Genomic DNA, 25,793 nt, shown 5'->3' with positions numbered 1-25,793 from the left:
ACAGACTGGGAACCCATTCATTTAAAAGCCACCAACACCAAACTCAAGATATTATACACATGATTGTTTTAAAAAGCCTAAGTAAGCACTTCTTTAGCCATTTAGAGCTTGTTTGACTTGCATACCATGCAAAATTGCACCCAACATCTGCTAATCTTAGATAAGGTAAACCCCAGGGTAAATAAAAAAATCCCATTTTGCAGGTGCCCTTTGGAATTGTCTGACCCTGACTCTGTGCCATGCTGCCTAGTGATCTGGGCAGGTTAAGTCCCCTCTTCTTTAGTTTCTTCTCCTCTCTGAATGCTGCTGATCTCTGCATTCAGACTAATCCATTAAAGTGTTGCTTCTATTATTATTGTACAACAGTGAAATAATCTTCTCCAGACACATCTCATCATCCAGGTAACTTATATGTGTATTAATAATGATGAGGATAAAGTAAGATTACCTGAAAAAAAACCCACAAATGTATTTAATGTAGCCATCTTACAGGAAGCAGTGGTGTAATGAAGAGTTACTGTTGATGTATGTAAGCTCTGGTACACAGATGCCATTTTGTTGTTATAGCACAATAGTGAAATACATTAAAACTTTAAAAAGTATTGCATATCACACACACACACACACACACACACACACACACACACACACAAAACTAATTGTGTATGACTGCAATTTCCTGGTTGTATCTTTTACTTGATAAACCTGGGATGGCCTGAACTCACTCAGGAGATAACAAAGATAAAATTTTGGTGATGACCATGAAAATAAAAATGAGGTCCTACAAATCAGTAAGAAGATCAATTAGTACAACAATTCTGAATGGTCTTATGATTTTGTGACTGAAAGTTCAGAACACTGTTGTTCTCATGAATCAATTAACATCACTAAGAGTGGGTTAGTTATCATGTGACTTTGTTGGAAAAGTGAGTTTGTTTCTTCTTGATTTCACTCTCACCTTTTCTTTACCTCCTGTCATAGGATGACATAGCATGAAGGCCTTTACCAGATGCCAACACCATGTTCTTGGACTTCCTGGTCCCCAGAACTGAGCCAAACAAATTTATCTTAAGTATAAATTACCTGACATGAGCCATGCACAATGCCTCACACCTGTAATCTGACCTACTCAGGGTAGAAAACAGGAGAATCATGTTTATTTTTGCCAGTATAGGGCTTGAACTCAGGGCCTGAGCACTGTCTTCAGGCTTTCTCAAGGCTAGAGCTCTACCACTTGAGCCACAGCACCACTTCAGGCTTTTTCTATGTATGTGGTGTTGAGGAACTAAACCCTGATCTTCATGCATGCTAGACAAGCACTCTTACCACTAGGACAATCTCCCAGCGAGAATCAGGTTTTAAGGCAAACCCTAGCAAAAAGTAATGAGACTTCATCTCAGTCAATAAAGAATTGGGCATAGCTTGTTATCCCAGCTAGGCAGGAAGAGTAAATAGGATGATTTTAATCTAGGCCAGTTCAGGAATACCCATAAGATTCTGTCTCACAAATAGCTAAAATAATATTGAATACAATGCATTTATAAATGATGATTCTATAAGGAAACATGAAATCTCTTAATAGGGGAGATAAGATAATGAAATACTATAGTGAAAACTCTTTGTAAAATTAATATGTACTAATAAAATCCATCACAGTAATATAAGACAGGTTCTGTTGGGCATGCATACCAGCAGAAAACAGGAGTATGAATGGAGAGGGTGAATGAGGGTGAATATGGTTAGAATACTATGTATACATGTACAAAAACAGAACAATGAAACAAACAAAAATAATCAAAAGGAAAAAGGGTTGGGAACATGTCACAGTTGGGAGAGTACCTGGCTAGCAAGGCTCTGAAGTAGAAATCTGAGTACCACCAAACATTAATAATAATTTATTATTACTATTATAATAAAATTACTAGTCTGAGATAATATAATAGTGCAAAATGGACCAGGACAGGACCTGCTTCTAGGAACCAATGAAAAAAAGGGGACTGCATGATGACTATCTGGCAGGAATGAAACTCCACTGTGTATGACAGAGTACAAGATGGAAAAAATGTCACTGTTAACAGATCCTGCATGATTGTGAAGGGTAGAAATGACCCACAAAGGAGGCTTTGCAACTCATTCCACATACACCTTGTTGATGTAGACATTTATGGATTGGAGGGCTGCCCATTCTATATTAGGCCTCATAAAGGTCTGGGCAAACTATCAATGGAAAATGTTAACAGAAGCCAAAGATCTCTTCCATCAGCTAGAGATGTCCAAGTGGGCTTATCGGACAACAGATGGTGTTCAGCATGATGACTTGGCAAGGCCAGATGAGAATGAATTGAGTCCTGAGTCTGCCCAGTTGTTTCTCAGGAGGGCTCCTGACAAATATAAGTTCTGTTTTCAGGCAAGAATGGCTAATGCTAAAACAATTTAAGAAGTCATAGATGACCTGGATCTAAAAGAAACTCATGAAGGACAAGCTCAACTCCTGTCTATTAATTCCACAAATTCTACTCCACCGGGCCTAAATCAAAATGACTTACCAAAAGGGATTCTGCACCTCTGAATGCTAAGCAAACAAGCAAGTCAGACCCTTGTTTACATGTGAAATGAGATAAACAAAAGAGGTTATTTTGGATCCTGGGGGACAAAGAAGATCTACACCATATGATATTTTCTGTAACTTATTGGAGAAATAACACTTAAAGAGGGTAAGACTCTAATCTGGTAACAGGCATTAAAAGATAGCCTTGTCTTCGAAGCCTGTTCCTGATCACCTCCAGTGACAGGAATGTACTGTCACATAGGGATCTGATAACTAAAGAAGTTGGAAACTTCTAGCCAACAACCACCATTTTATCACATTAACTGTAGTTTGGCTCCCAAAGCTAAGCAATTCTGTCCTGCTCTGTTGGAAATGAGTGCCTAGAGCTCTCCAATCCCAGGAATTACTCCTGATCTAAAGGAACCCTCTCATCCCTTTCCCTTTCCTAGAGGTGATCAACTTGATAGATTTAACATTAACTCACTTTGCTATTAGAATTATTCCAGTTTTACAAAAAGAAGTATTGATCCTGGTTATACTCTGAGATTATTTGTTCCTCCATTATTATGAATGGACTACTTCAGCCACAGAATAATCTTATGGGACAAACCTATGGTTTTTATGATACTCTTAGTTATCATTTGCTACCTTCCCCTACTGGTGCAGGTAGCAAATATTGCACCATATCGACTAAGACAAGGCATTGAAGAGCATAGCCAGTTTAACTGTTGTTGTTGCACTTATTCCTGTCATATCATTTTAACTGAGAAGTTTCTGATACCTAAAAACTTGCTTTCTGGAGCCATTTGACTAAATGGACAAGAAAAATCAAAATAGAAGAGCCCAAATTCTTAGAGAACATGGGCCAAATCTTTATTTATTTTTTATTTTTTTGTTGTCAGGGTAATGTATAGAGGGGTTACAGTTACATTTGTCAGGTAGTAGGTGCATTATTTCTCACACATTGATACCCCTTCTCATGGTTTTTGTTCCTATTTCCCTCCCCCCACCCTCTCCCAATCATCGGGACCAAATCTTTGTAACAGTATATCTGGCAATTATTTTTTTTGGCTATACCACCACAAATCTCAGGCAACAATGAGAAAAAGGTCTTGATATAATATCTTTATCAAAATTAAAAACTCTTGTATCTCAAAGGCATAAGCAAAAGAGAAAACCAACGGGGCCTGCTGGCTCACACCTGTAATCCTAGCTACTCAGGAGGCTGAGATCTGAGGATCACAGTTTAAAGCCAGCTGGAGCACCAAAGACCATCAGACTCTTATCTTCAGTTGAACACTAGAAAATGGGAAGTGGTCCCTGCTGATAAATCTGTGGTTATTATTTGTATTTTTAAATAGGAAAGGGAAGGGGGAAAAACAAGATGAGGGGAGGGGGTGGGGGAGGGAAATGGAGACAAAAACATGAGAAGGGATATCAATGTGTGTGAAGTAATGCACCTTCTATCTGGTGAATGTAACTGTAACTCCTCTATTAATTATAATAAAAATATATGAAAAAAAGAAAATGGGAAGTGGGGCTGTGGCTCCTGGGGTAGGGCAGTAGCCTTGAGATGAAGAGATCAGGGACAGTGCCCAGACCCAGAGTTCAGGCCCCATGATCCACAAAACAGAGAGAGAGAGAGAAAACCACCCAGAGAATGCTGGAAAATATTCACAAATCATATATATGGTAAGAGACTAAAACCTAGAAAATGAAAGAACTCTTAAAATTCAACATCATAATAAAAACATGAAGAATACTGAGCACCTTATTTTCATATCTATAATATTAACTACTCAGGAGTTTGAGATCTGAGAATCCTAGATTGAAGCCAATCCAGATAATAGCCATTTAAAACCAAAAACCCAGTAATGGAACTGTATCTCAAGTGATAAGACTGCCAGCCTTCAGTGAAAAATATAAGAAACAGTGTCCAGGCACTGAATTCAAGCCCTAGTACCAGCCCACATACATGTATGCATGTGCGCAAGCATGCATGCACATGCACGCACACACACACACACACACACACGAGTGAGAGAGTTGAATAGAGATGTCTTCAAAGAAGATACACAATAGTCAATACGCAGATAAAGTTAGGCTCAATGTCACAAGTCATCATGGAAATACAGATCATGATAACATACTATTTCACACTCATCAGAATAGCTACTATCTTAAAAATGGAAAAAAAAAAGTTGTGTAGATGCAGAGTAACGGAGCCTTTGTGCACTGCCAGTGGGAATGTGAAACAGTGAAGAAATTGCAGAAAATAGCTTAGTAGTTGTTTCAAAAAGTTCAACATAAAATTTCCATGGGTTTCAGCAATTCTACTAGGAATATGCCCAATTAACTGAAATCAGGAACTGGAACTGACACTAATGTTCACAGCAGCATTATTCACAAAAGGTGAGCAGTAAAAGCAATTTAACTTCCCATTAACAGACAAGTGAGTAAATAGGATGGAGTATTAGTCAGCTCACAAAAATGACAAAAGGATCAAGCATGGTGGCTCACTCATGCAAATCTACATGCATAGATGGGAGGATCACTTATATCTGAGGACTGCCCTGAGCAAAAACCTCAAGGCAATATCTAAAAAACAACTAACAGCAACAAGTGAGAAGGGCATGGCTCAAGTGCTTGAGTGTTTGCCTAAAAAGTACAAGGTTGAATTCTACTCCTGTATACGGTGCACACGCTCTCTCTCTCTCTCTCTCTCTCTCTCTCTCTCTCTCTCTCTCTCTCTCTCTCTCTCTCTCTCTCTCACACACACACACACACACACACACACACACACACACACACACACACACAATGACAAAAGGACAAACTGAATGATTCCAATTACATAAGGAACTTAGAACAGGCAAACTCATAGAGACAGAAAGTAAAATGAAGTTTGCCAGGGGCTTCAGGGAGCTACTTTATTCTGAGTATGCAGTTTTGCCTAGAATGATAAGTTCTGGAAATGGACAGTCCTGATACATGGACCATACAAAGAATACCATTGGATTATATACTTTAAAGTAGCAAAGCTTATTTGATATGTATTTTACAAAACAAATGAATAAAAAAACCTCATGGAGGTAGAAGATGGACTTCCATAGATGAGTCAAAGACAGACTGTTGACTTCATTGAACACTGGAACTCCATTAGCTCAAAAACCTCTCTTTATGTATCAATCTCAAAATTATACATATATAGTTGTTTTAAACACAGATAACATGAGCCTATTTTCAGCCACCAGCTTAGAGCCCACCAGCTTCACATATCCTGCAAATGACACCAAATATATGCTGCCCAAAGATAAGATACATGCAATCATGACCCAAAATTGCTGCTAGCTTTCAGATCTCTTTGACTCAGAGACTTACCACTGTGCTACTCAAGTGCTCCTCCCCTTCTGAGCAGTATTCCACTCTACAAAGGCAGAGTCTGAATGGTCTCACACTGTGAGATTTCCCTGTTTGGCTCAAGGGAATCAATCTGATTAAAGTACTGTATATGTATTTCATGTGTGAAATGCCAGGGTAAAATCCCTGTAAGCAACTCATATATAGTTAAAAAATGAATGACAGGAATATAAAACAGATACTGTCAGTGGAGGAAGGTCAATATACTTTATGTACATGGGTAAAAATGGAACAATAAAGCTTGATGAGACTGTTTTATAAAGCTGTGAAAAGTACCACACAAGGCTCACTGTGTGCTGTCACCTGTAGTTGGTGAAGGTCTTAGGAGTTTATCTTAGGGATCTATTACTTAGATTCTCCCATCCCCACGTCCTTGATCCGTCCTTGATCTTTGAATTCAGAAAAACATTTGTAGAGAAGTCAGGAAAGAAAACTAGCCAGATTTATTGAGCAAAAAAGCAGACCCTGTGTCTTGTATATATGTTTACCTGATTTGCGTAAATAACCAAATGAAGAAACAAAGGAGAAAAGGGTGAATCAATGTAACAGGGATACCTAGAAAATACTAAGTTGGAAATGAACTCTACAACTTAGGGAGGGGAAGTAGGGGAAGGGAAAGTGGGAGAAAAATGAGGGAAGAAATAACAATATTCGACAAAAAAATGCACTATCTTATGTATCTGTAACCCTCTATACATCACCTTTACAACAAAATTAAATTTAAAAAAACTCACAGTAAAAAAAAAAAAGAAAAGCAGAAAGATAATTGTCTAATAAGAGAAACATGGATACATGGATGGGCCTGGAGCATGGCCTAGTGGTAGAATGCTTGCCTAGCATGCAGGAAGCCCTAGCTTCATATTTCTCAGTACCACATAAGCAGAAAAGGCTGGGAGTGACGCTATGGCCAACTGGTAGAGTGCTAGCCTTGAAGAAGCCAAAGTATACTGCCCAGGCCCAGAGTTCAAGCCCCAGGAATGGAAAAAAAAGAGGAACATGGGTGGCTCCAGAGACATTTATGGAAAAGAAATAAGGTAGGTTTTAGTCAACACTCCTTGAGATAAGTGCTTTCGTTTGTTCTGTCCATCAGGCACTATGGTTGTCCTTGCTAATATTATACTCATTTGACATTATCAATTGGATTTAGAGAAATCAAATCTGTCTAGTTTAGTTAACTCGGGTTATTTTTTTCTGCCAGCCTTGGGGCTTGAACTTAGAGCCTGGACACTCTCCCTTAGCTTTTTCTCTCAAGGCTGGCATTCTACTGCTTAAGCCATAGATCAAATTCCAGAATTTGGCTGGTTAATTGGAAATAATCTCTCAGAATTTCCTGTTCAGGCTTGCTTTAAACTGCCATCCTCAGATCTCAGTCTCCAAAGTAGTTAGGATTACTGGCATGAGCCACTGGTACTCAGCTTTAAATCTGGTTGATTATAGCACAGATGTATGTTCTCCGTGAGCACCCATTTAATGACGGGTATCCTTTAGATTTACTGCATTTGTAAGAATTTCTGCAATTCAAAAATTATTTTACCAAATTGTTTATTTCCCAGGAAAGTGGCTTTCTCTAAGATATTTTTACTTAGTTCCGAGAGTATAGTAACCAAGTGAGCAAATGAGCAAGGTCAGAGGGAGAGAGCACACCACAGGAATATAAAGTTCAAAGAAAGCAGGGCCTGTGTGCTTTCAACCAAGCCTGAAAGAACAATGTTTATCTTGGAATTCTTCGCCCCTGTTTCCCACGACTTACTTTCTCTTATCAATCCTGCTTCCTTACAGTCCTTTATCAGACACAAAAGTTTGCAAAGGCATTAAAATCCCTACCAGCAATGCATGAAAAATTCAGTTTTACAGTATCCTTACCACCACTTGGTATTTTCACTTGTTTTCTAAATTTTAGCCATTTTCATAGGCATGTTTGATCTTTTAATTTCCCTAAAGTTTAATCACGCTAAACATAATTTCATATATTTATATTTTCACCTGTATATCTTCTTCATTGCAATATTAGTTCAAGATATTTGCCCAAGTTTTTTTTTGCCAGTCCTGGGCTTCAGCTCAGGGCCTAAGCACTGTCCTTGGACTTTCTCAAGGCTAGAGCTCTACCACTTGAGCCTCAGCACCACTTCCAGCTTTTTTTTTCTATGTATGTGGTACCGAGGAATCGAACCCGGGTCTTCATGCATGCAAGGCAAGCACTCTACCACTAGGCCAAACTCCCGGCGCCATTTGCCCAATTTTTAACTGTACTTGCTATTGCTAATAAACATTAAGAGTTATTTATATATTCTACCTAATTGTTTGATGTTGGATAATGATTTACAGTATTTTCTCCTATTTTTTGTTGTCAGTCCGGGGGCTTGAACTCAGGGTTTGGGCACAAAAAGGCTCAAGGAAAGCATACAGGCCCCAAGGTCAAGCTCCAGGATCAGCCAAAAAAAAAAAAAGCGCATGACTACCCATGTCACACATCAATTCATGAATGATTCATTCCCATAAAAACTCCAAAATATTTAGGAAAAATGAATAGTAATATTAAACAGAAATACCAATCATTAAACAAGAACATTACATAAAACAAGGTTAACAATTGAGTCAAACTAATTTTGGAGGCAGGCACCAGCAGCTTATGCCTGTAATTCTAGCTACTAAGGAGGCTGATATCTGAGGATTATGGTTCAAAGCCAGTTTACTCAGGAAAGTCTGTTAGACCTCATCTCCCATTACGCACCCAAAAAGCTGGAAGCGGAGCTGTGGCTTAAATGGTAGAGTGCCAGCCTTGAGTGAAAAAGCTCAGGGACAGTGCCCAACTCTTGAGTTTAATCCCCAGGATTGGTGCATGCTCATGTACGTGTGTACGTACACACACACACACACACACACACACACACACACACACACACAATCAAATTTTGGAGGGAAGGCTAATGAATTGCCTTCCCTAGAATTATCTATTGAAAAATCTGTCCTTCCTTTATTGGATGGATTTTAAAGTTAATTGAGACATACTTATTTAAGTTCTGGGTTCTCTAGCCTATTCTGGTTGTTTTTACTTTTTGAGACAGATTCTCAGCATGTAACTTAGTCTTAGCCTGGAACTCACTATGTAGTTTAAAACTGCCACAAATTTACAGTGCTCCTACTTTGACCCCACCAGTGCTGGGGGCATAGGCGTGCATCATCATGCTTGTCTTAAAAGAGTATAGTTGGAAATATCCTTAAAAGAGTATAGTTGGAAATATCCTAAGACAGTATGATTGAAATATACTAAGTTAAAAATCATTTAATATATAAACTCCCAAACATCATAGTTTAACATTTTATACTGCAAAGCACCATTTCTTTAGCTTTGTGATCACGTGGGCTGACTGGAGCTGTAGGATACTGCTATTACCTAACATCCCAAGAGAATATTGCTATCTTAGGAAAAGATCAAAATTTAAAGTATTCTACTGAATGCTTATCAATTATATACCAAGATAAAAATTTGTTAAGTTGAATTGTATTCAGTTGGAGACTGTCTGTGGTTTCCTTTTATTGTGTTCATGTCTGTAGGATGTGTACAGATATTCTTTGCTTCATTCTAGGCTCTTTTGTCCATCTTTCCTTTGAGTTATGGACTTTATATGTTATAGGCAGTTTAGAATAGTTGAGACTTGAGATTGTGTTTCATCAATCACCTCAACACTGCTCTATGTCTCACAAATTTTGGTATGTTACATTTTCATATTTCAATTTAATTTTCCTTGAATCTATGATAGGACATACAAGATATTTAGAGCTAGCTTAGTTCCAAAGTATTTCTAGATTTCCTGTTGTCCTTCCATTATTAATATTCCAGTTTGATTCTATTTGGGTCAGAGAAAACATTAGAATAATGTTTTAATTTTTAAAAAGATTGGTGAGCATTTAGGACATGATCTTAGTTTATGTTCATGGTGCTTGAAAAATAATTTTCTGTCAGGTGAAGTGTTATATACATGTGGGACAGATCCTGCTTAATGATTGTGCTTTTGACTTCTGTGTTCTTGCTGCTTCTCTGTGTAATTGTTGAAAAAGGACTGTTGATATCTCCACTTCTAATTAGAAGTTTCATAGAACTTTTTTTCAGTTTTGTTTGCTTCACATATCTTACATCTGTTGCTTCATGAATATTTACATATTATACATATTCTCAAATTGACCTTTTTTTAGCATACATAAGGTCTCTCTTCATTACCTATTCACTTTTTGTGCCAGTATTGGGGCTTCAACTCAGGGCTAGGGCATTATCCCTTAGCTTTTTTGCTCAAGACTGGCATGCTACTACTTGGAGTTACAGCTCCACTTCCGGCTTTTTGGCAGCAAACTGAAGATGAGTCTCAAGGACCAGAGGGTTTTTGTGCCTAGGCAGGCTCCAGATTACCATCCTCACACTTCTGTAGCTAGGATTATAGAAGTGAGTAACGGGCACCTGGCAATCTATGGTTATTTTTGACAGGAAGAGAGTTATTGTCTAAAATTTTCTTATCTTACTAGTCTGCCCCATTTTTAGTTCTTTGGTTAGACAGAGCAGTGTTCTTTGTGGGTTTTGCCTTGGTGGCCTTGGAACCCCTAGATTGCTAGCTTCTTTAGCTTTAAGTCTAGGCTATCAGGTAATAAGAAAACCATGGCATTCACAATTATATTGTACTTTCATTTCCTGTGCACTTTATTGAATTTTTATTTTTGCTCTGTCTTTTATAGTAGTTTAATGTTTACTTTGTAATGCCTGGGTGTTTTACTTTTACTTAGTGGGGAAAAGAAGGAAATTATAGGATATATATGTTACTGATTTTTTTTTTGTTTGTCGTGGTACTTGAACTCTGGGCCTGGGTATTGTCCCTGAGTTTTAAAGCTCTCGGTTCAAGGCTACCACCCTACCCCTGAGTCACAGAGCTAACTACTGTTACTGCCACCTCCTGTTACTGATTTTTTTCTATGTCATGGGGCTTGAACTCTGGGTTTGGGTGCTGTTCCAGAGCTCTTCAGCTCAAGGCTAGCTTGAGCTACCGCGTCACTTCCTGTTTTCTGGTGGTTAACTGGAGATAAGGGCCTCATTAATTTTTTTGGGTATGAACCACAATCCTTAGATATCAGCCTCCTGAGTAGCTAGGATTACAGGTGTAAGCCGCCAGCACCCAGCTAGTTATTGCTTTTTTGTGAGCCAGTGCTACGGCTTGAACTCAGGTACTGGGCACTATTTCTGAGCTTTTGTGATTGAGGCTAGTGTTCTATCACTTCGTGCTACAGTGCCACTTCCAGCTTTTTGGTAGTTAATTGGAGATAAGAGTCTCATGGACTTTTCTACTTTAGCTGACCTAGAACTGTAACCCTTAGATCTCAGCCTCTTGAATAGCTAGGATCACAGGTGTAAATCACTGATGCGTGCCGTTTTTTACTTCTTAAAGCAAAACTCTTAAGACTCATATTTTCAAAACTGAAGAATTCAATAAAAATTTTATAACAATGATGATAATCACCAAATGAAAAAAATAGGCTACTAAATTTTAGTAAGAGCATTAGAACAGTTAGATTTATCTCCCTGTTATTTTCCCATTCCGCAGTGAGTATAAGGCCCTGACTTCAAACCTTAGTACTGACAAAAGCCAGAAACAAAATAACTTACTGAATGTTGTAGGGTAGCACACTAGGATTGAGGACTCTATATATAGCTTTGCCTTTATATAGAGGATTCCTGAAGTCTGCTTTCTTCTGAATCAAGAAAGGCCACACGGAATGTGTTTTATCAAGAACTCTGTTAAAAAAGAAAAAAATGCCAAAAATGTATAAGCAGAAAGTAATGTCAGTAGTAATGCTGAACTTGATCATCAGTTGAGTTTAACTAGTAAATAGCCCAACTCAAAAGAATGATAAAATGATAGAGGGAAAATAGAAAGAAATGACTGATGAATGTTTCATCCATATTTAAAATGAAAAAGTTTGGAAAGAGTTCTCCATAAAGAGGTTCTAATTTCAGTCTCTGCTAGTGAGTAGCTATGGGACATTAGAAAAGTCCTTAGCAATTTCTAGTACAATATATATGACTTGTTAAGTTCGCTTCCAAATCTAGAATTCTATAAAATGATTATATTTCCAGTTTTTAAAAGTTCTGGAAATGTATTTAGAGGATGTGGTGTTTTACCCCTGTAATCTCAGCTACTCAGAAGGTTGAGGAAGGAGAACTGCAGTTTAAGTCCAGTCCAGGCAAAAATACAAGACCCTTTCTGAGAAATAAACTAAAAAGCAAAAGGACTTGGCATGTGGCTTAAATGGTAGAGAGCAGAGCCTGGTTCAATCCCTAGTATTGCTAAACAAAACAAAACAAACCCAGAAATCTCTGGTAAGTTAAGATATAAGGATCCTACAGTGTAAATTTCTTTTCTTTTTTTTCTTTTTGCCAGTCCTGGGCTTGGGCTCAGGGTCTGAGCACTGTCCTTGGGCCTTCTCAAGGCTAGAGCTCTGCCACTCGAGCATCAGCACCACTTCCGGCTTTTTTCTATGTATGTATTACCGAGGAATCCAACCAGGTTTTCGTGCATGCTATGCAAGCACTCTACCACTAGGCCAAACTCCCGGCCCCTACAGTGTACATTTCTGGCAATTCTATATTTCTTTTTATTTATTCACCTCTCTTCTGAAGACAATGGCAATTTATACTAGTAAATGATCATCAATTATCTTAAGTGGGGAACCAAAGGTTATAGTATTTACTACTGCAATAAGCTCAAGCAGAATGTGGTTAATGTGGATGAAAACGTGTGGATATATTGGTTCCCAATGAGAATTTTAGGAAACTAGGTGGGAAGGTCTTTTGCAGGCATGTGTCAAAGAACTCTAGAAGAGAATGAAAAGCAGAAGTATGGTTCTAAAATTCTGGTCCTGTAGCTTTTACTGAAAAGCAACATGTCCTGAATATCCAACTTTCTCACCCACTTTGCTTAAAAATAGAATAAAACACTCATAGAATTTAGTGACTAATATTTATTATTTATTATGGGTTAAACACTGTTCCAGTCACTGCGCAAAATACTTCCTTAAATGTGCATGATAAAATTTCATGGTGTTTTAGTTTCAAAATACAAGTAAGAAAATGAAAACCATTGACACGCTAAGCATCACACAGCTAATAGAAGACAATCTAAGTCTGAGTCTGGATCTGCCTGATTCCAAAGCCCCTGCTTTTCCCTTCATGAAGAAATGACTTTTTTTGCCCGTCCTGGGGCTTGAACTCAGGGCCTAGGAACTGTCCTTGGGCTTTCTCAAGGCTAGAGATCTACCACTTGAGCTAAAGTGCCACTTTTGGCCTTTTCTGTATATGTGGTACCAAGCAATCGAACCCAGGCTTTATGCATGCTAGGCAAGCACTCTACCACCAGGCCACACTCCCGGCCCAGGAAATCACATTTGTGCTATCTTAAGTAACTACCATTTTAAATGTTTCTAAAATGTTTTGTACAACAGTAATATTCAGATTTATGTGAGAAATGGATCCAGAGACAATAATCTCTAAGAGGGTAAAATTTTATAGGAAAAATCTTGCATTTTTAATGTTTACTCAGACTGGATGTATGTAAAAGCACATAGGAAGGGAATAACTAGAAGAAGAGAATCGTGTATGACAGCAACCAAGTAAAAATGGTAAAGCAGAAAGACCACTATTGTCTGTGTTACCAAAAAAATGGATTCTCAGAGAGGTGATGTCATGATATGGCCTAAGAACATAGCTAACAGCTAACAACAGCTATAAAACTGTGCTGTTTTGCATTTTCAGCTAGTTTTTTCGATTTTTCTGGTATAAAAAATGATTACCCTTTCTCATGTAAAAAATATATGGAAAAAATAAGATTACTGTTTATGTGTGTTCTATCTTGTCAAATTCAAAAAGTATGGTTTATTTTAGAGATGTTCATTTAAATTAGTGGTAAAAATACAACTGAACTGCCTACAGGAACTGCACAGGTAACATTAGAAGTGGGCCAACAAAAAAGCCATGGCGGGGGCTGGGAGTTTGACCTAGTGGTAGAGTGCTTGCCTAGCATGCACAAAGATCTGGGTTTGATTCCTCAGTACCACATACATAGAAAAAAAAAGCTGGAAGTGGTGCTGAGGCTCAAGTGGTAGAGTTCTAGCCTTGAGAACATCCAAGGACAATGCTCAGGCCCTGAGCTTAAGGCCAGGACTGGCAAAAAAAAGCCATAGAAAGTAGCAAGAACTATGACCAATAAGTGTTAACTTGGGCCTCATGGCTCATGCTTGTAATCTCAGCTTCTTAGGAGGCTGAGATCTAAGGATTGTGGTTCAAAGCCAACTCAGACAAACCCAGGACATGTTACTTCCAATTATCTAGCAAAAATCTGGAATTAGCAAGGTATGGCTTAAGTTTTAAAGTGCCAGCCTTTTGTAGAAAAAGCTAAGGAAAAGTGAGGACCTGAGTTCAAGCCCCAGTACTGAATCAAAATTTCGCTGAGTTCTTCATTTTTCAGAATTTCTTGGTATACTGGCTTATCTACTTAAGGAAAAAATGCCTAAATTAGTTGGATTTTTATGTAAAATCCCTAATATTTTATATTCTGGTAACTGAATTCAGTTTAGAATAGAATTCCAAACTAGATGTGGTAGTATACATCTGAAATCTCAGCACATGAGAGGCTGAGGCAGAAGAGAATGAATATATAGCAAATTCTAGGCCACCCTTAGACAGTGAAATCTGTCTCTAAAAGACAAAAAAAAAAACGCCCACTAAAACCAAAAAAAATAAACCTATGCAGACTAACCAAACTATGCCTGTTAGGCTAGGGTAAGACTAAAGGTTGCCAGTTATTTCTGATAAAAGCAAAAAGAACTGTAGACAATGATACTTTAAAAAGTCCTTGCACACCCACCATTTCATTCGTTCCTCAGCCATGGAGTGCTTCATACTTTAAAAGTTCTTTTCATTATTGTTACCTCCTCTTCTGACTGGTATTCTAAATTTAGGGGCTGGCTGCACTCTTTTTCACAGACTCCCTTCTTCCCTATTTAGTGTTTTCACACGAACTGAAATTACCTTAACTCTTCTCGTTCCTTTGGACAGTTCCCAAGGAAGTTTCCAAACTGGCAAGAAAAAATATGGTCATGGATCTCCAGCAGGAAATTTTCGTTAAATTCAAAGGCACAAGGAAACTGTTCCATTAACTGCCAAACACAGTCTAGGAACTGAGTGAAGACAGGAGAAACTTCTCTAGCATCCCCTTCCATGTGGCCACATCTAAGAGAAACAGGTAAAGATACTGGTTAGCATCAAGGATTACACTATTTGAGCTGGGTGCTAGTGTCTCATGCTTGTAATCCTAGCTATGCAGAAGGCTGAGATTTAGAGGATCATGGTTTAATGAAAGCCCGAGCAGAAAAACGTATGAGATAGCATCTCTACAATAACTACCAAAACACTGATCTGGAGGCATGGCTCAGTGGAATAACAGTAGAGCAAGCAAGCTAAGTAATCAAACTAAGTGAATGTGTAGCCCTGAGTTCAAACTATAATACAAGCAAAATAAGAAATTACTACTACTACTACTACTACTACTACTACTACTACTATTACTACTACTACTACTACTACTACACTGTTTGGAATATGCTATGAAAGGTCACCTTTTGTCTCTGTTGGCTTTGGCAAAGAAATATCCCATGGAAAAATGTCAGCCTAAAGCTCAAAGCTACTTGATTTCAGGGGGATTCTTAGCCAATGGCATCCTTCACTATCATCTAGACTATAAACCCTTTGAACATTGTCTATTTTCTTTCTTTTTGTCCTGGGGATTGAACTTAGGGTCTAGACACTGTCCTTGAGCTTTTTCCTCTCAAAGCTGACCCCCTACCACTTGAGAGCCACTTCCAGCTTTTTGGGTACTTAATTGGAGATAAAGAGTCTCACGGACTTTCCTGCCTGGGCTGGCTTCAAATCACGATCCTCTGATGCCAGTCTCATGAGCAGCTAGGATTACAGGTATGAGCCACCTGCACCCAGATATTTTCTTTTATACTCTCTTTCCAGCACAACTTTCTACAATTATGGAAACATTCTATAGTTGTGCTGCAAATATGGTAGTCACTAATGGTTAAGATGTGGCCTACTGACTAAGGAACTGATTTTTTAGGCACATTTAACTTACACTAATTTAAATGCAGATATTCTCCTTTAGCTTAATGTGACCCCATCCAAAATGCTTATTGCAAAGTACTTGATACAAAATAGGTTAGAAAAAAGTATTAAATAGGTGAACAAAACATCCTCAACAATGTGTTCTTTATCAACCCTACCATCCATAGGAAATACAGCATTCCTATCCTCTATGTTGAAGGTTCTCCACCTAATAATATTGTTGCCCGAATCACAAAGGATATGATCTCATATTGGAGCTCAAATCAGAGAATGCTTATCATTCCACTTTCTACATATTATGACCTCAAACAGAACTCAGGTGGGTTCTGCTGATTTCTTTGCTAATATTTCTGCTTTCAAACTCCTATACTTCCTGTTTTCCAAAAGTTCCACACAGGTCATGTTGTACAGCTCATACACTTCCCCCTTTTCTCAAAGGTGTCTTCTAAAACCTCTGGGTCACTACTCCACATTCTCTGAAGACTTTGACCCTTGTCTTAAGCATTTATCTTTGTTGCTGGCTGATGACCTACACTGACTAAACTGAAAGCTTCTTTAGATAACTCAGATCCAAATATTTTTCTAACCTTAATTCTATTGCTCTTCATTCTCTAAATCCATTGCCATAGGATGGTTCTTGAGCCTATTTGGAAGGTCTTTTCCTTTGAAATTCAAATGCTAGTATCTCATTCTGAAGAGCACGTTATTATATTTCCAAAGGTTTATAACCTCCTCTCCCAATTATCACAGAACCTCTTTGCCAGCTAGGTTCCTGAGATTTCCACTGTTTATCCATTCTTGACTTTATCATCTATTCTGTCAATTATTCTCTCTCCATTTACTTAGTTTTCTGGCCTTTCTTTTTTCCTCTAAAACCACAGATAAGCTGAAAATACTATATTCTCTGCTCCCACATTCTGGTTTGTAAAAGATGGTTTAAGAGAAAAGTACAGATTTTAAGCTAACTTCTTGAACCTTGTTTCTATTTCATATCTTCCTGTACAGAAGCTTCTATAGTTTATTATAAAAAATGGAGAGTGTCAAGTATATAATATCCATATTATACCTTCTGCACTTACACAGTTCATTTTTTACCTGTTTTCCATCCAGTCTCAAGATGAGTTCATTTTGAATAGTTCCAGCTAATCTGGAGCTTTCATGTTTTCTTATCTCCTCAGGAGAGTTCCTCCAACAAAAACAATGTGTGTTTCAAACCTTCAAGTTTATCTTCTCCAAAATTCACTTCCTTCTCAGCAAAAGAACATGCTTAAATTTCTTCTTTCTTCAAATACCTTTCTTAAAATTCGCAATTCTATCTAGTAACAATCTCTTATCTACATCATTTATGGTTGGAAAAGATATTTAAAGACTCATATTCTACTTTCTTAGAAGAAAGAGAAAAACTGAGATCTTTTATTTATCTCCTTAATGGATTCATTTTCCTGGACTCATTTCCTCTTTCTCCCTATATACAGTATAAGCCAGGCACAATGATCTACATCATCCTGTTTCATATTTTTGCAGTTTTACATACTAGAATGCTTTCCTCTTTTCTTTTTACTTTTTTTTCAGTTGTGTGGCTTGAACTCAAAGCACTTCAGCTCAAGTCTAACTCTCTACCACTTTGAACCACACCACAGTGTCAATTCCAGTTTTGGGGTGGTTAATTTCGGTACCACATACATAGAAAAATTTTTGCTGGAAGTGGTGCTGGGGTTCAAATGGTAGAGCTCTTGCCTTGAGAAAGCCCAAGGCCAGTGCTCGGGTGCTGAGTCCAAGCCACGGGACTGGCAAAAAAAATAGAGCCTCATGGACTTTTGTGCCTGAGCTGGCTTTGAACCTTGATCCCCAAATCTCAGCCTCCTGAGTAGTTAGAATTACAGGCTTAAAGGTATGAGCCACTTGTGCCTGGCTGGTTTCTTCTTTGCTAAATAATAATTCTTTTTTATGGGTCCTGGGCATTGTTCCTGAACTCTTCAGCTCAAGGCTACCACCCTACCCTTGAGCCAAGCCCCACTTTCCTTTTCTAGAGGTTAATTGGAGATTAAAGTCTCAGATCCTTTTGTGCTGGGGCTGGCTTTGATCCTTGATCCTCAGATCTCAGCCTCCTGAGTAGCCAGGATTACAGGATTACAGGCATGAGCCTCTGCATGCAAGCTAATTAGTAATTCTAATTCAAATTTTAAAACTCAGTTAAATTTGACCTGTTCAAAAATGGATCAACTTCATTTGTTTATAATTTCCACTCTCTTAATACTTATGTACTCTCACCACTAATACTTTTTCTTTACAAGAATGGATTAGATCCTTGATGCAATCCTGTTCCCCTAGTTTCTGACAATTGGATGGGCCCAATGTTGTGGATGAAACAAAGTAGAATCAAATAGCAAACAAGTGGTAACTGAATGAAGATAAACTGATGTATCTCAATGGGGAGAACTATAATTTCCTTGAATGAGTTCCTTGAACTCATTATTTTATTTATTCTTGGGACTGGCATTGTCTGATTTGGTATACAGTGCATCACTAGTTATTTGGTAAGTATTTATTGATCTGGTATCATAGTAAACCTTCATGAGGTGGCTTAGTTTAGATTATATAATAGGTAATGGTAGTTTTTACCTCAACCCCTTCCTAGAGAACATGAATATACACCAGACTTTTTATTTACCTTTATTTTGTGTGTGACAGTACTGGGATTGGAATTCAGGGCCTTGAACTCTTGCTTGGCTTTTTACATCAAGGCTGGTACTCTACCACTGGAGTCATACCTCTATTTCTAACTTTGTGATGGTTAATTGGAGATAAGTGTCTCACAGACTTTCTTGAATGGGCTAGCTTTGAACTAGGAGCCTCAGATCAGCCTCCTAGGAAGCTAGGATTACAGGTATGAAGCACCAGTGCCTAGCATGCATCTAACAAAAAAGTTAAGTGGTATATTATCTAAGACACTAATCCTCTGCTTAAATGTCCTTTTCCATACACTGTTTTACCAAACTTCCAGTCATCTACAATAATTTACCCTCAAATGATGCCTACTCTTGTAAGCCTATCCTGACTTCATGCAGATAAAAGGACTTTCCTCTTTGGGCTTGTAATGACTTTTCTTTCCCCAAGTACTTAACAGTTTGATGTAATTACCTGCATTCCTTCAAAACAGACGACTTTCTAGTCCCTTTTGTAGCCTTAGTGTCCTGGAATACTTATTTCTTGATAAAAAAAAATAAAGGACTTGTTCAACTTCCTGATCTTCCTCCACAAATACTTGGGCTTTGATAAACCTTACCTGTGAAATATCATGGACCCTCTCCTTTAAAATGAAGATAGTTTTACCTTTCAGAGAACTTGTGGCCCATAGATATCCATTCCTTTTCTATTAGGATCTTCATTTTTATTTTAAAAAAATAGAAGAGACTGCGTTAGGAAAATTATTAAAGGAGTTAATTAAACACACATGAAAATAAATATACTTGGCTGAAAAGACAATAATAATATAAATTTCCCCAGTGATGACTAAGTAAGTAACTCAGATTTCAGTAATAGGCCTGCACAGACTGTCTCCAAACTTCATATACTCCTAGGAGAAGTTATTTTGGATTTACATCCAGTGTCACATTTCTTTTGGTTACATGATGCATGCAAAGCTATGGAACCATAACTAAAAGTAATTCTGATAAGCACGATATTAAATTCAACCTCTGGAAAATAGGAATCCAAAAATAGAATTTGAGGTAGTATCAATAAGTAAATCATTTTCAACCATTAAAAAGATAATTCCAAAGAAATGAAGTTAAAGTACTATCATGAGACCTATTTCTTAGGAAGACTAAAAAGCCTTGAATGAAGATTCCTTTCTGGTGCTGAATTCAATCTGAAATTCACACAGACAACATGGTGAACATTATAAGACCATCAAACAACCTAGCTAACTGTCCCCCATTCAATTTTTAGCCTTTTCTAGATCTTACAATAGCGTATTACATGCAATTTACTTTCTGATATGCAATAAAGTATGCTAAAAGTATGATCTTACAATAGCGTATTACATGCAATTTACTTTCTGATATGCAATAAAGTATGCTAAAAGTCCAAGTATACAGAATATACATGGCTTTTTAATATTAGCTAAATTGGAAAACAGTGCTATTTTATAGACTTAGAGCTCATTCTTGTAAATTAATAAATTGGTTGAGAGTTCTTTTAGATTTATTTACCATCTGTTACACATACAACAAATCAGAATGATTTGCTCACCATGAGTCCTTTGATGGTCCTATAAAATGGGTCTAGGATGATGCATGCCACTGAGCAGACTTGTGATGTCCGATCCCAACCATCAGAACAATGGACTAAGACACTGGTCTTTTCTTCCTCTACTGCCTGTTACGACAAGAGGCAAAAAGTATCATAAGCAACCTTTGTATATATGCAGGGTTAACCAAAAGTATTTCCACATACTGTTCCCTATAACACCAAGAACTTGGTCTAATTGTGCCACATTAATCACTTCTCATTTCATCAGAAAGCTCTACGGGTATGAAAAATAATAATGGGGTACAAGAAGATGGCTTACTCATAGGAAAATAAAATTGACCCACGTAGGACAAAAATAAGAATAAGGAAGAGGTCTAAATTCACAGAACTTCTAAAGAGACAGCTCAGAGGAAAAATTAGGTAAGAGGAAAGAGAAGAAATACAACCTCAAAAACACAGGAGTATTTTTCATCTTAATCCAAACCTGAATATGATTTCCACTAGCCATCTAATCTAATTTTTTTGTCAGTCATGGGGCCTGAACTTAAGTCCTGGGAACTAATCCTGAGCTTTTTTCCTCAAGGCAAGCATTCTACCATTCTGAATCACAGTACCACATTTAATTTGCTGGTGGTTAAATGAAGATAAGAATCTCATGGACTTTTCTGCCCCAATTGGCTTTGAACTGTGATCCTTAGATCTTGGCCTCCTTAGTAGCTAGAATTGCAGGCATGAATGACCAGCCCCCAGCACCATTTCCAGTTTTCTGGTGGTCAATTAGAAATAAGAGTCTCACAGACTTTGGTGCCTGGGCTGGCTTTGAATTGTGATCCTCAGATCTCAGCCTCCGGAGTAGCTAGGAATACAGGCATGAGCCACCTGTGCCCAGCACCATCTAATGTGATAAGTATAAACCCTTCCACCTGAAAATGGGTGAGATTGCTTATCTTAGGTTGGTTTCTGTGCTATCAGACTGATAGATCACAACAATTATTCAGCTTGGTTAATTTGGGCAATTAGTGTTGCTCATATACGCATTCATTCTTTATGTATGTGTACACGCATGTGTATGTACACACTCAATTACCAGTACTAGGGCTTGAATTCAGGAATTCCAACCTTGACTTGGTTTTTCCTACTCAAGGCTGTGACTCTATCACTTAAACTGCAACTCCACTTCTAACTTTCTCATATTTTGTTAGAGATAAGAGTCTCATGTACTTTCCTGTCTGGGCTGGCTTTGAAATGTAATCCTCAGATCTCAGTCTCCTGAGTAGCTAGGGTTACAGGCATAAGCCAACATCAGCAGACTTAGTTATTCATTAACAATTAATTGTGTACCCTTCTGTGCCAGGTAGTCTTAGACAAAAGAATTGTAGGATAGAGGGAATAATTTGGGGAGTGTGAACCTTGATGACAGTGTAGGAATTCCTCAGGTAAAGAAAGCCAAATATTTAATGAATCAATTTACTTATTTATCTGCCTCTTTAGCCAATAATTGCTGAGTGACTGTAGGGATGCACTATAGTATGTATGTATCAGGAATACAAAGGAAACAAACATTTAAAACAAACTGAGAATTGATAGCAAATAAGACAATGGCATAACATAATCAAGAGGAGAAAATAGTCAAGTGAGTCTTGTCAGATGCATAAGCACTTGCTAGATAAATAGGGAGGAAAGTACATTTCATCAGGGGAAAATGACAGCATACACACAGGCAAGAAGTCACAGCACAGGCAAAAAAAACTCTTTAGTCACTTTCTAATGATAGAAATTGGGCTGGGAGTAGGAGTAAGGAAAGACAGAGCTATCTGGTCAGGAGACCAAGGGTCCAGAGAACAAGTGTGCATTTTATCTTGTGGCAATAGGGAACTACTATGATGATGAAAGCAGAGGAGTGCTAGGATCAGAAGTTCATTTTCAAAAGATCATTGTGAGCCAGGTGCCAGAGGCTCATGCTTATGATCCTAGCAACTCAGGAGACTGAGATCTGAGGATCAAAGTTCAAAGTCATCCAAGGAAGAAAAGTCAGTGAGATTCTTGTCTCCAATTAATCACCAAAAATGCTGGAAGTAAAACTCTGACTCAAGTGCTAGAGTACCAGCCTTGAGTGAATAAAGCTAAGGGATGGTGCCCCAGTACCAGAAAGTACACACATAAAGACCAAAAAGAAAAGATCATTGTGGTGGCAGAAGACCAAAAAGATTCTCCATTCATGGAATTTAATGATACCTGAAATATGGGAGCAGTAGGACTCTGGAAAAGAGGGTAAATATAAACATTTAACAGAACATAATGATAAAATAGATGGGAAAAATTAAAGATAACCCTGAAATATGTAGTTAATAGCTAAATTATAGTACCATTATTTTAAAGAGTAAACATGGAAGAAGCAGCAGCAAGATTTAGATAAAATACAAAGGACAAATGAGTAAAAGTCTCTAAAAAGCAGAGAACCTTAGGGTGGATATAGTTAGTGGCTCACACGTGTAATCTCAACTATTTGAGAGATGTAGGTAAAAGGATCAGTTTAGGGCCTTTCCTGGAAAACAATCAGCAAGACTTTATCTCAACATTCAAGCCGAATGCAGTGGTATACATCTATAATTCCAGCTAAATGGGAGGTGTAGGTAAGAGGCTCATGATCCAAGGTTGGCATGTGCAAAATTGCATGACCTCATCTAAGAAAATGAAAAGAGTTAAAGCCATTGCTCAAGTGATAGAGCATTTGCCTAGCAAGCACAAGGACCTGAGTTCAACCTCCCAGTTTCTCTTTTCTCCCTCCGTCCCTCCCTCCCCCCCCCTCTCTCTCTCTCTCACACACACACACACACACACACACACACACACACACACACACACACACACACACACACAATGCCTTTGAAAGGTAAACTGATGGAGTGGTGATATTGCAGTGGTGATATAGGATTCAGTATGTATAGAAGCAGAATGAATGTAGAGAGAGCCAGGATGGAATGGTTGGATTCAAAAGAATATCATTTAACAGGTTCTATATGAAATGAATCTACAGTACAAAATACATTAGAAATATATTATGAAAGGTCACAATGAAAGGTTAAAAGTGATCCTTCGAGTCATATGCACAAGCATAAACATATTAATTATGGAATATACAGGGGACAATTCCAATGGTCTAACTCTTTTGAACAATTAACTCATAGCTTAACAAAATGAGTATCAGAAAGCTGGAACATGTACTGTTGGAAAGATGAGGGCAAAGTAAAGAGGGCAGACAGAAGAAGAGTAGAAAGGAATGCACTCACAATATGCAATACATATATATGTGAAAATGGTACCAGGTAACTTGAATGAGTGGAGTTGAGAGAAAAGGAGAAAATTATGGAAAGGATGACAATGATCAAGATGCATTGTACTTATAAAGCAACATGCTGAATTGAAACCCCATTGTATAACTACTTAAAATAATTTAAATAAGTCAATTTTTTTCTTTGCCAGCCCTGGGACTTGAACTCAGGGCCTGGGCACTGTCCTTGGACACTTTTTGCTCAAGGCTAGTGCTATGCCACTTGAGCCAGAGCACCACTTCTTGCTTTGTCAGTGAATGTGGTACCGAGGAATCGGAACCAGTGCTTTGTGCATGCTAGGCAATCACTCTACCACTAGTCCTGGTCCTAAATAAATGAATTTTTAAAAAGTGACACTTAGATCTGACATGTAAGAGGTTCTTAGTGACCCCAGCAAGAGTAATTGTAATGGTGTGAAAATAGAGTCACACAGGGGTGAAAAGTGAAAAAAGGTGAAATGCTAATGGTGAAGGTTAAATATATGTGAGAAGGCTCTGAGAGGAAAGATGTCATATTTCAGTCTAGTTTAGTTTAGAAAGAGGATGCTATAGTTTAGATATGAAGCATTTTCACAAAGGCCTGGGCCCTATCTCATGACACTGTAGAGAAAGAAGGCCTAATAGAGAGAAGTCAACTGGGGATCGCTCTTGTAAGACATACCAGAACTCTACATGTCATTCCCTCTCTGCTTCTTGTTTAGGAATGTGCAACCTTCATCATGTGCTGCCTCACAGACACAAAAGCAATGGGATAACAAACCCATTCTAAAACCATTAGAACTGTTATCTCAGATACTTGTCACAACCAAAAAAAAAAAGCTAATACAGAGAAGAAAAAATTGAGCATAGTTCTGTAGGAAGATGCTATTAAAAATAGATTGGGGATTAGAGACCTGGCTCAATTGGTAGAGGGCTAGCCAATGAAAGAAAGCATTAAGTTCTGACTTTGAGTCCCAATCTCAGGCCAAAAATGAAAGGAGAGAAAAAAATAGGCTGGTGAGGGCTAGAAGTGTGACTCAAATAGTAAACTGTCAGTAAGCGTTGAACCCATGTGCCACACAAAAAAGATTAAAAATGAAGGAGAAAGTTAGACTAATTGATAGAGCTTGTTCCTTATGGACATAGAAGAAGATGAAATTTAGAATATAGGTAGAGGGCCTAACTATACACTGATGATGCAACATCATAGCCGCTGTAACAGCAAAGAAGAAACCATTAGAAATCTGGTAAAGATAAAAGTGGACAGATGAGAGATCAGTTTGATTTTCTATGACACAGGATACAAGTATGAGTATGTGCCCATACAAGGGGGAGATAACAGTAGCATAACCAGCTTGCAAGCACAGTACAGATTAGGAATACATACTTGGTAACACAGGACTGAAACTCAATCAGGGGTATGCCAAGTAACTGCTAAGTGGTCCTAAAACTTCAGCTATTATTAGAGACCAAAAGCTTGTTATAGTACCAATTAACGTGAATATGGGATTTATTTCTGTACAGAAATGCTCATTAGTTAGGGTGTAGAAGAAATGGATCTCAGCTAGGTGTATGGGTATCAGAGAGAAGAGGGAAGACTAAACAAAAAGTGTGAATGAAGATGACTAAGGTATAAGTAGTTTGGTTTGCATATATAAAAACACAATAATGAAGTTTGTTTAAATTGGAAGGGAATAAGGTAAGGAAGAAAGATAGAGAAGAGCTTGGGCACTGTCCCTGAGCATTTGTGCTCAAGGCTAGTGTTCTACCACTTTGAGCCACAGTATCATTTTGGGGTTTTTGGTAGTTAAATGGAGATGAGTCTCATGGACCTTCCTTCACGAAAGACTGGCTTTCAACCTTGATCCTTAGATTTCAGCCTCCTGAGTAGCTAGGACCACAGGAATAAGCCACCAACACCCAACTAATGTATGCTGCCACCAACACCTAACTAATGTGTGCTATCATTGACACCTGGATAATGTATGTTAATTTCATAAAAGTAAATGACTCTATTTGGCAGGGTAGGTAGACTGGAAGGGAAAAACTTATGATGGAAGGTACAAGTTGCTACATCAGGTCTTAGTAAATAAGGT

At 38.0% G+C, this 25,793-nt stretch overlaps 1 protein-coding gene across 2 annotated transcripts in view; it reads right to left on the bottom strand.

The window, feature by feature from the left end:
• The window catches only part of Mtmr8 (myotubularin related protein 8), a 79,804-nt gene that overhangs the window by 11,934 nt on the left and 42,077 nt on the right, over window positions 1–25,793 (bottom strand). For both annotated transcript variants that reach the window (XM_090326302.1, XM_090326301.1), the window contains exons 9-12: window positions 20,388–20,513; window positions 19,467–19,516; window positions 15,036–15,236; window positions 11,616–11,744 (exon numbers count right to left, since the gene is read on the bottom strand). In XM_090326302.1, coding sequence (XP_090182428.1) covers window positions 11,616–11,744; window positions 15,036–15,236; window positions 19,467–19,516; window positions 20,388–20,513 — 506 coding nt within the window. The remainder of the gene's footprint in view (window positions 1–11,615; window positions 11,745–15,035; window positions 15,237–19,466; window positions 19,517–20,387; window positions 20,514–25,793) is intronic.

Source organism: Megascapheus bottae, chromosome X, assembly GCF_031878675.1.
Source record: "Megascapheus bottae isolate mThoBot1 chromosome X, mThoBot2.hap1, whole genome shotgun sequence".
NCBI classification, from domain to species: Eukaryota; Metazoa; Chordata; class Mammalia; order Rodentia; family Geomyidae; genus Megascapheus; species Megascapheus bottae.
This window is presented reverse-complemented; position numbering and strand designations above follow the sequence as displayed.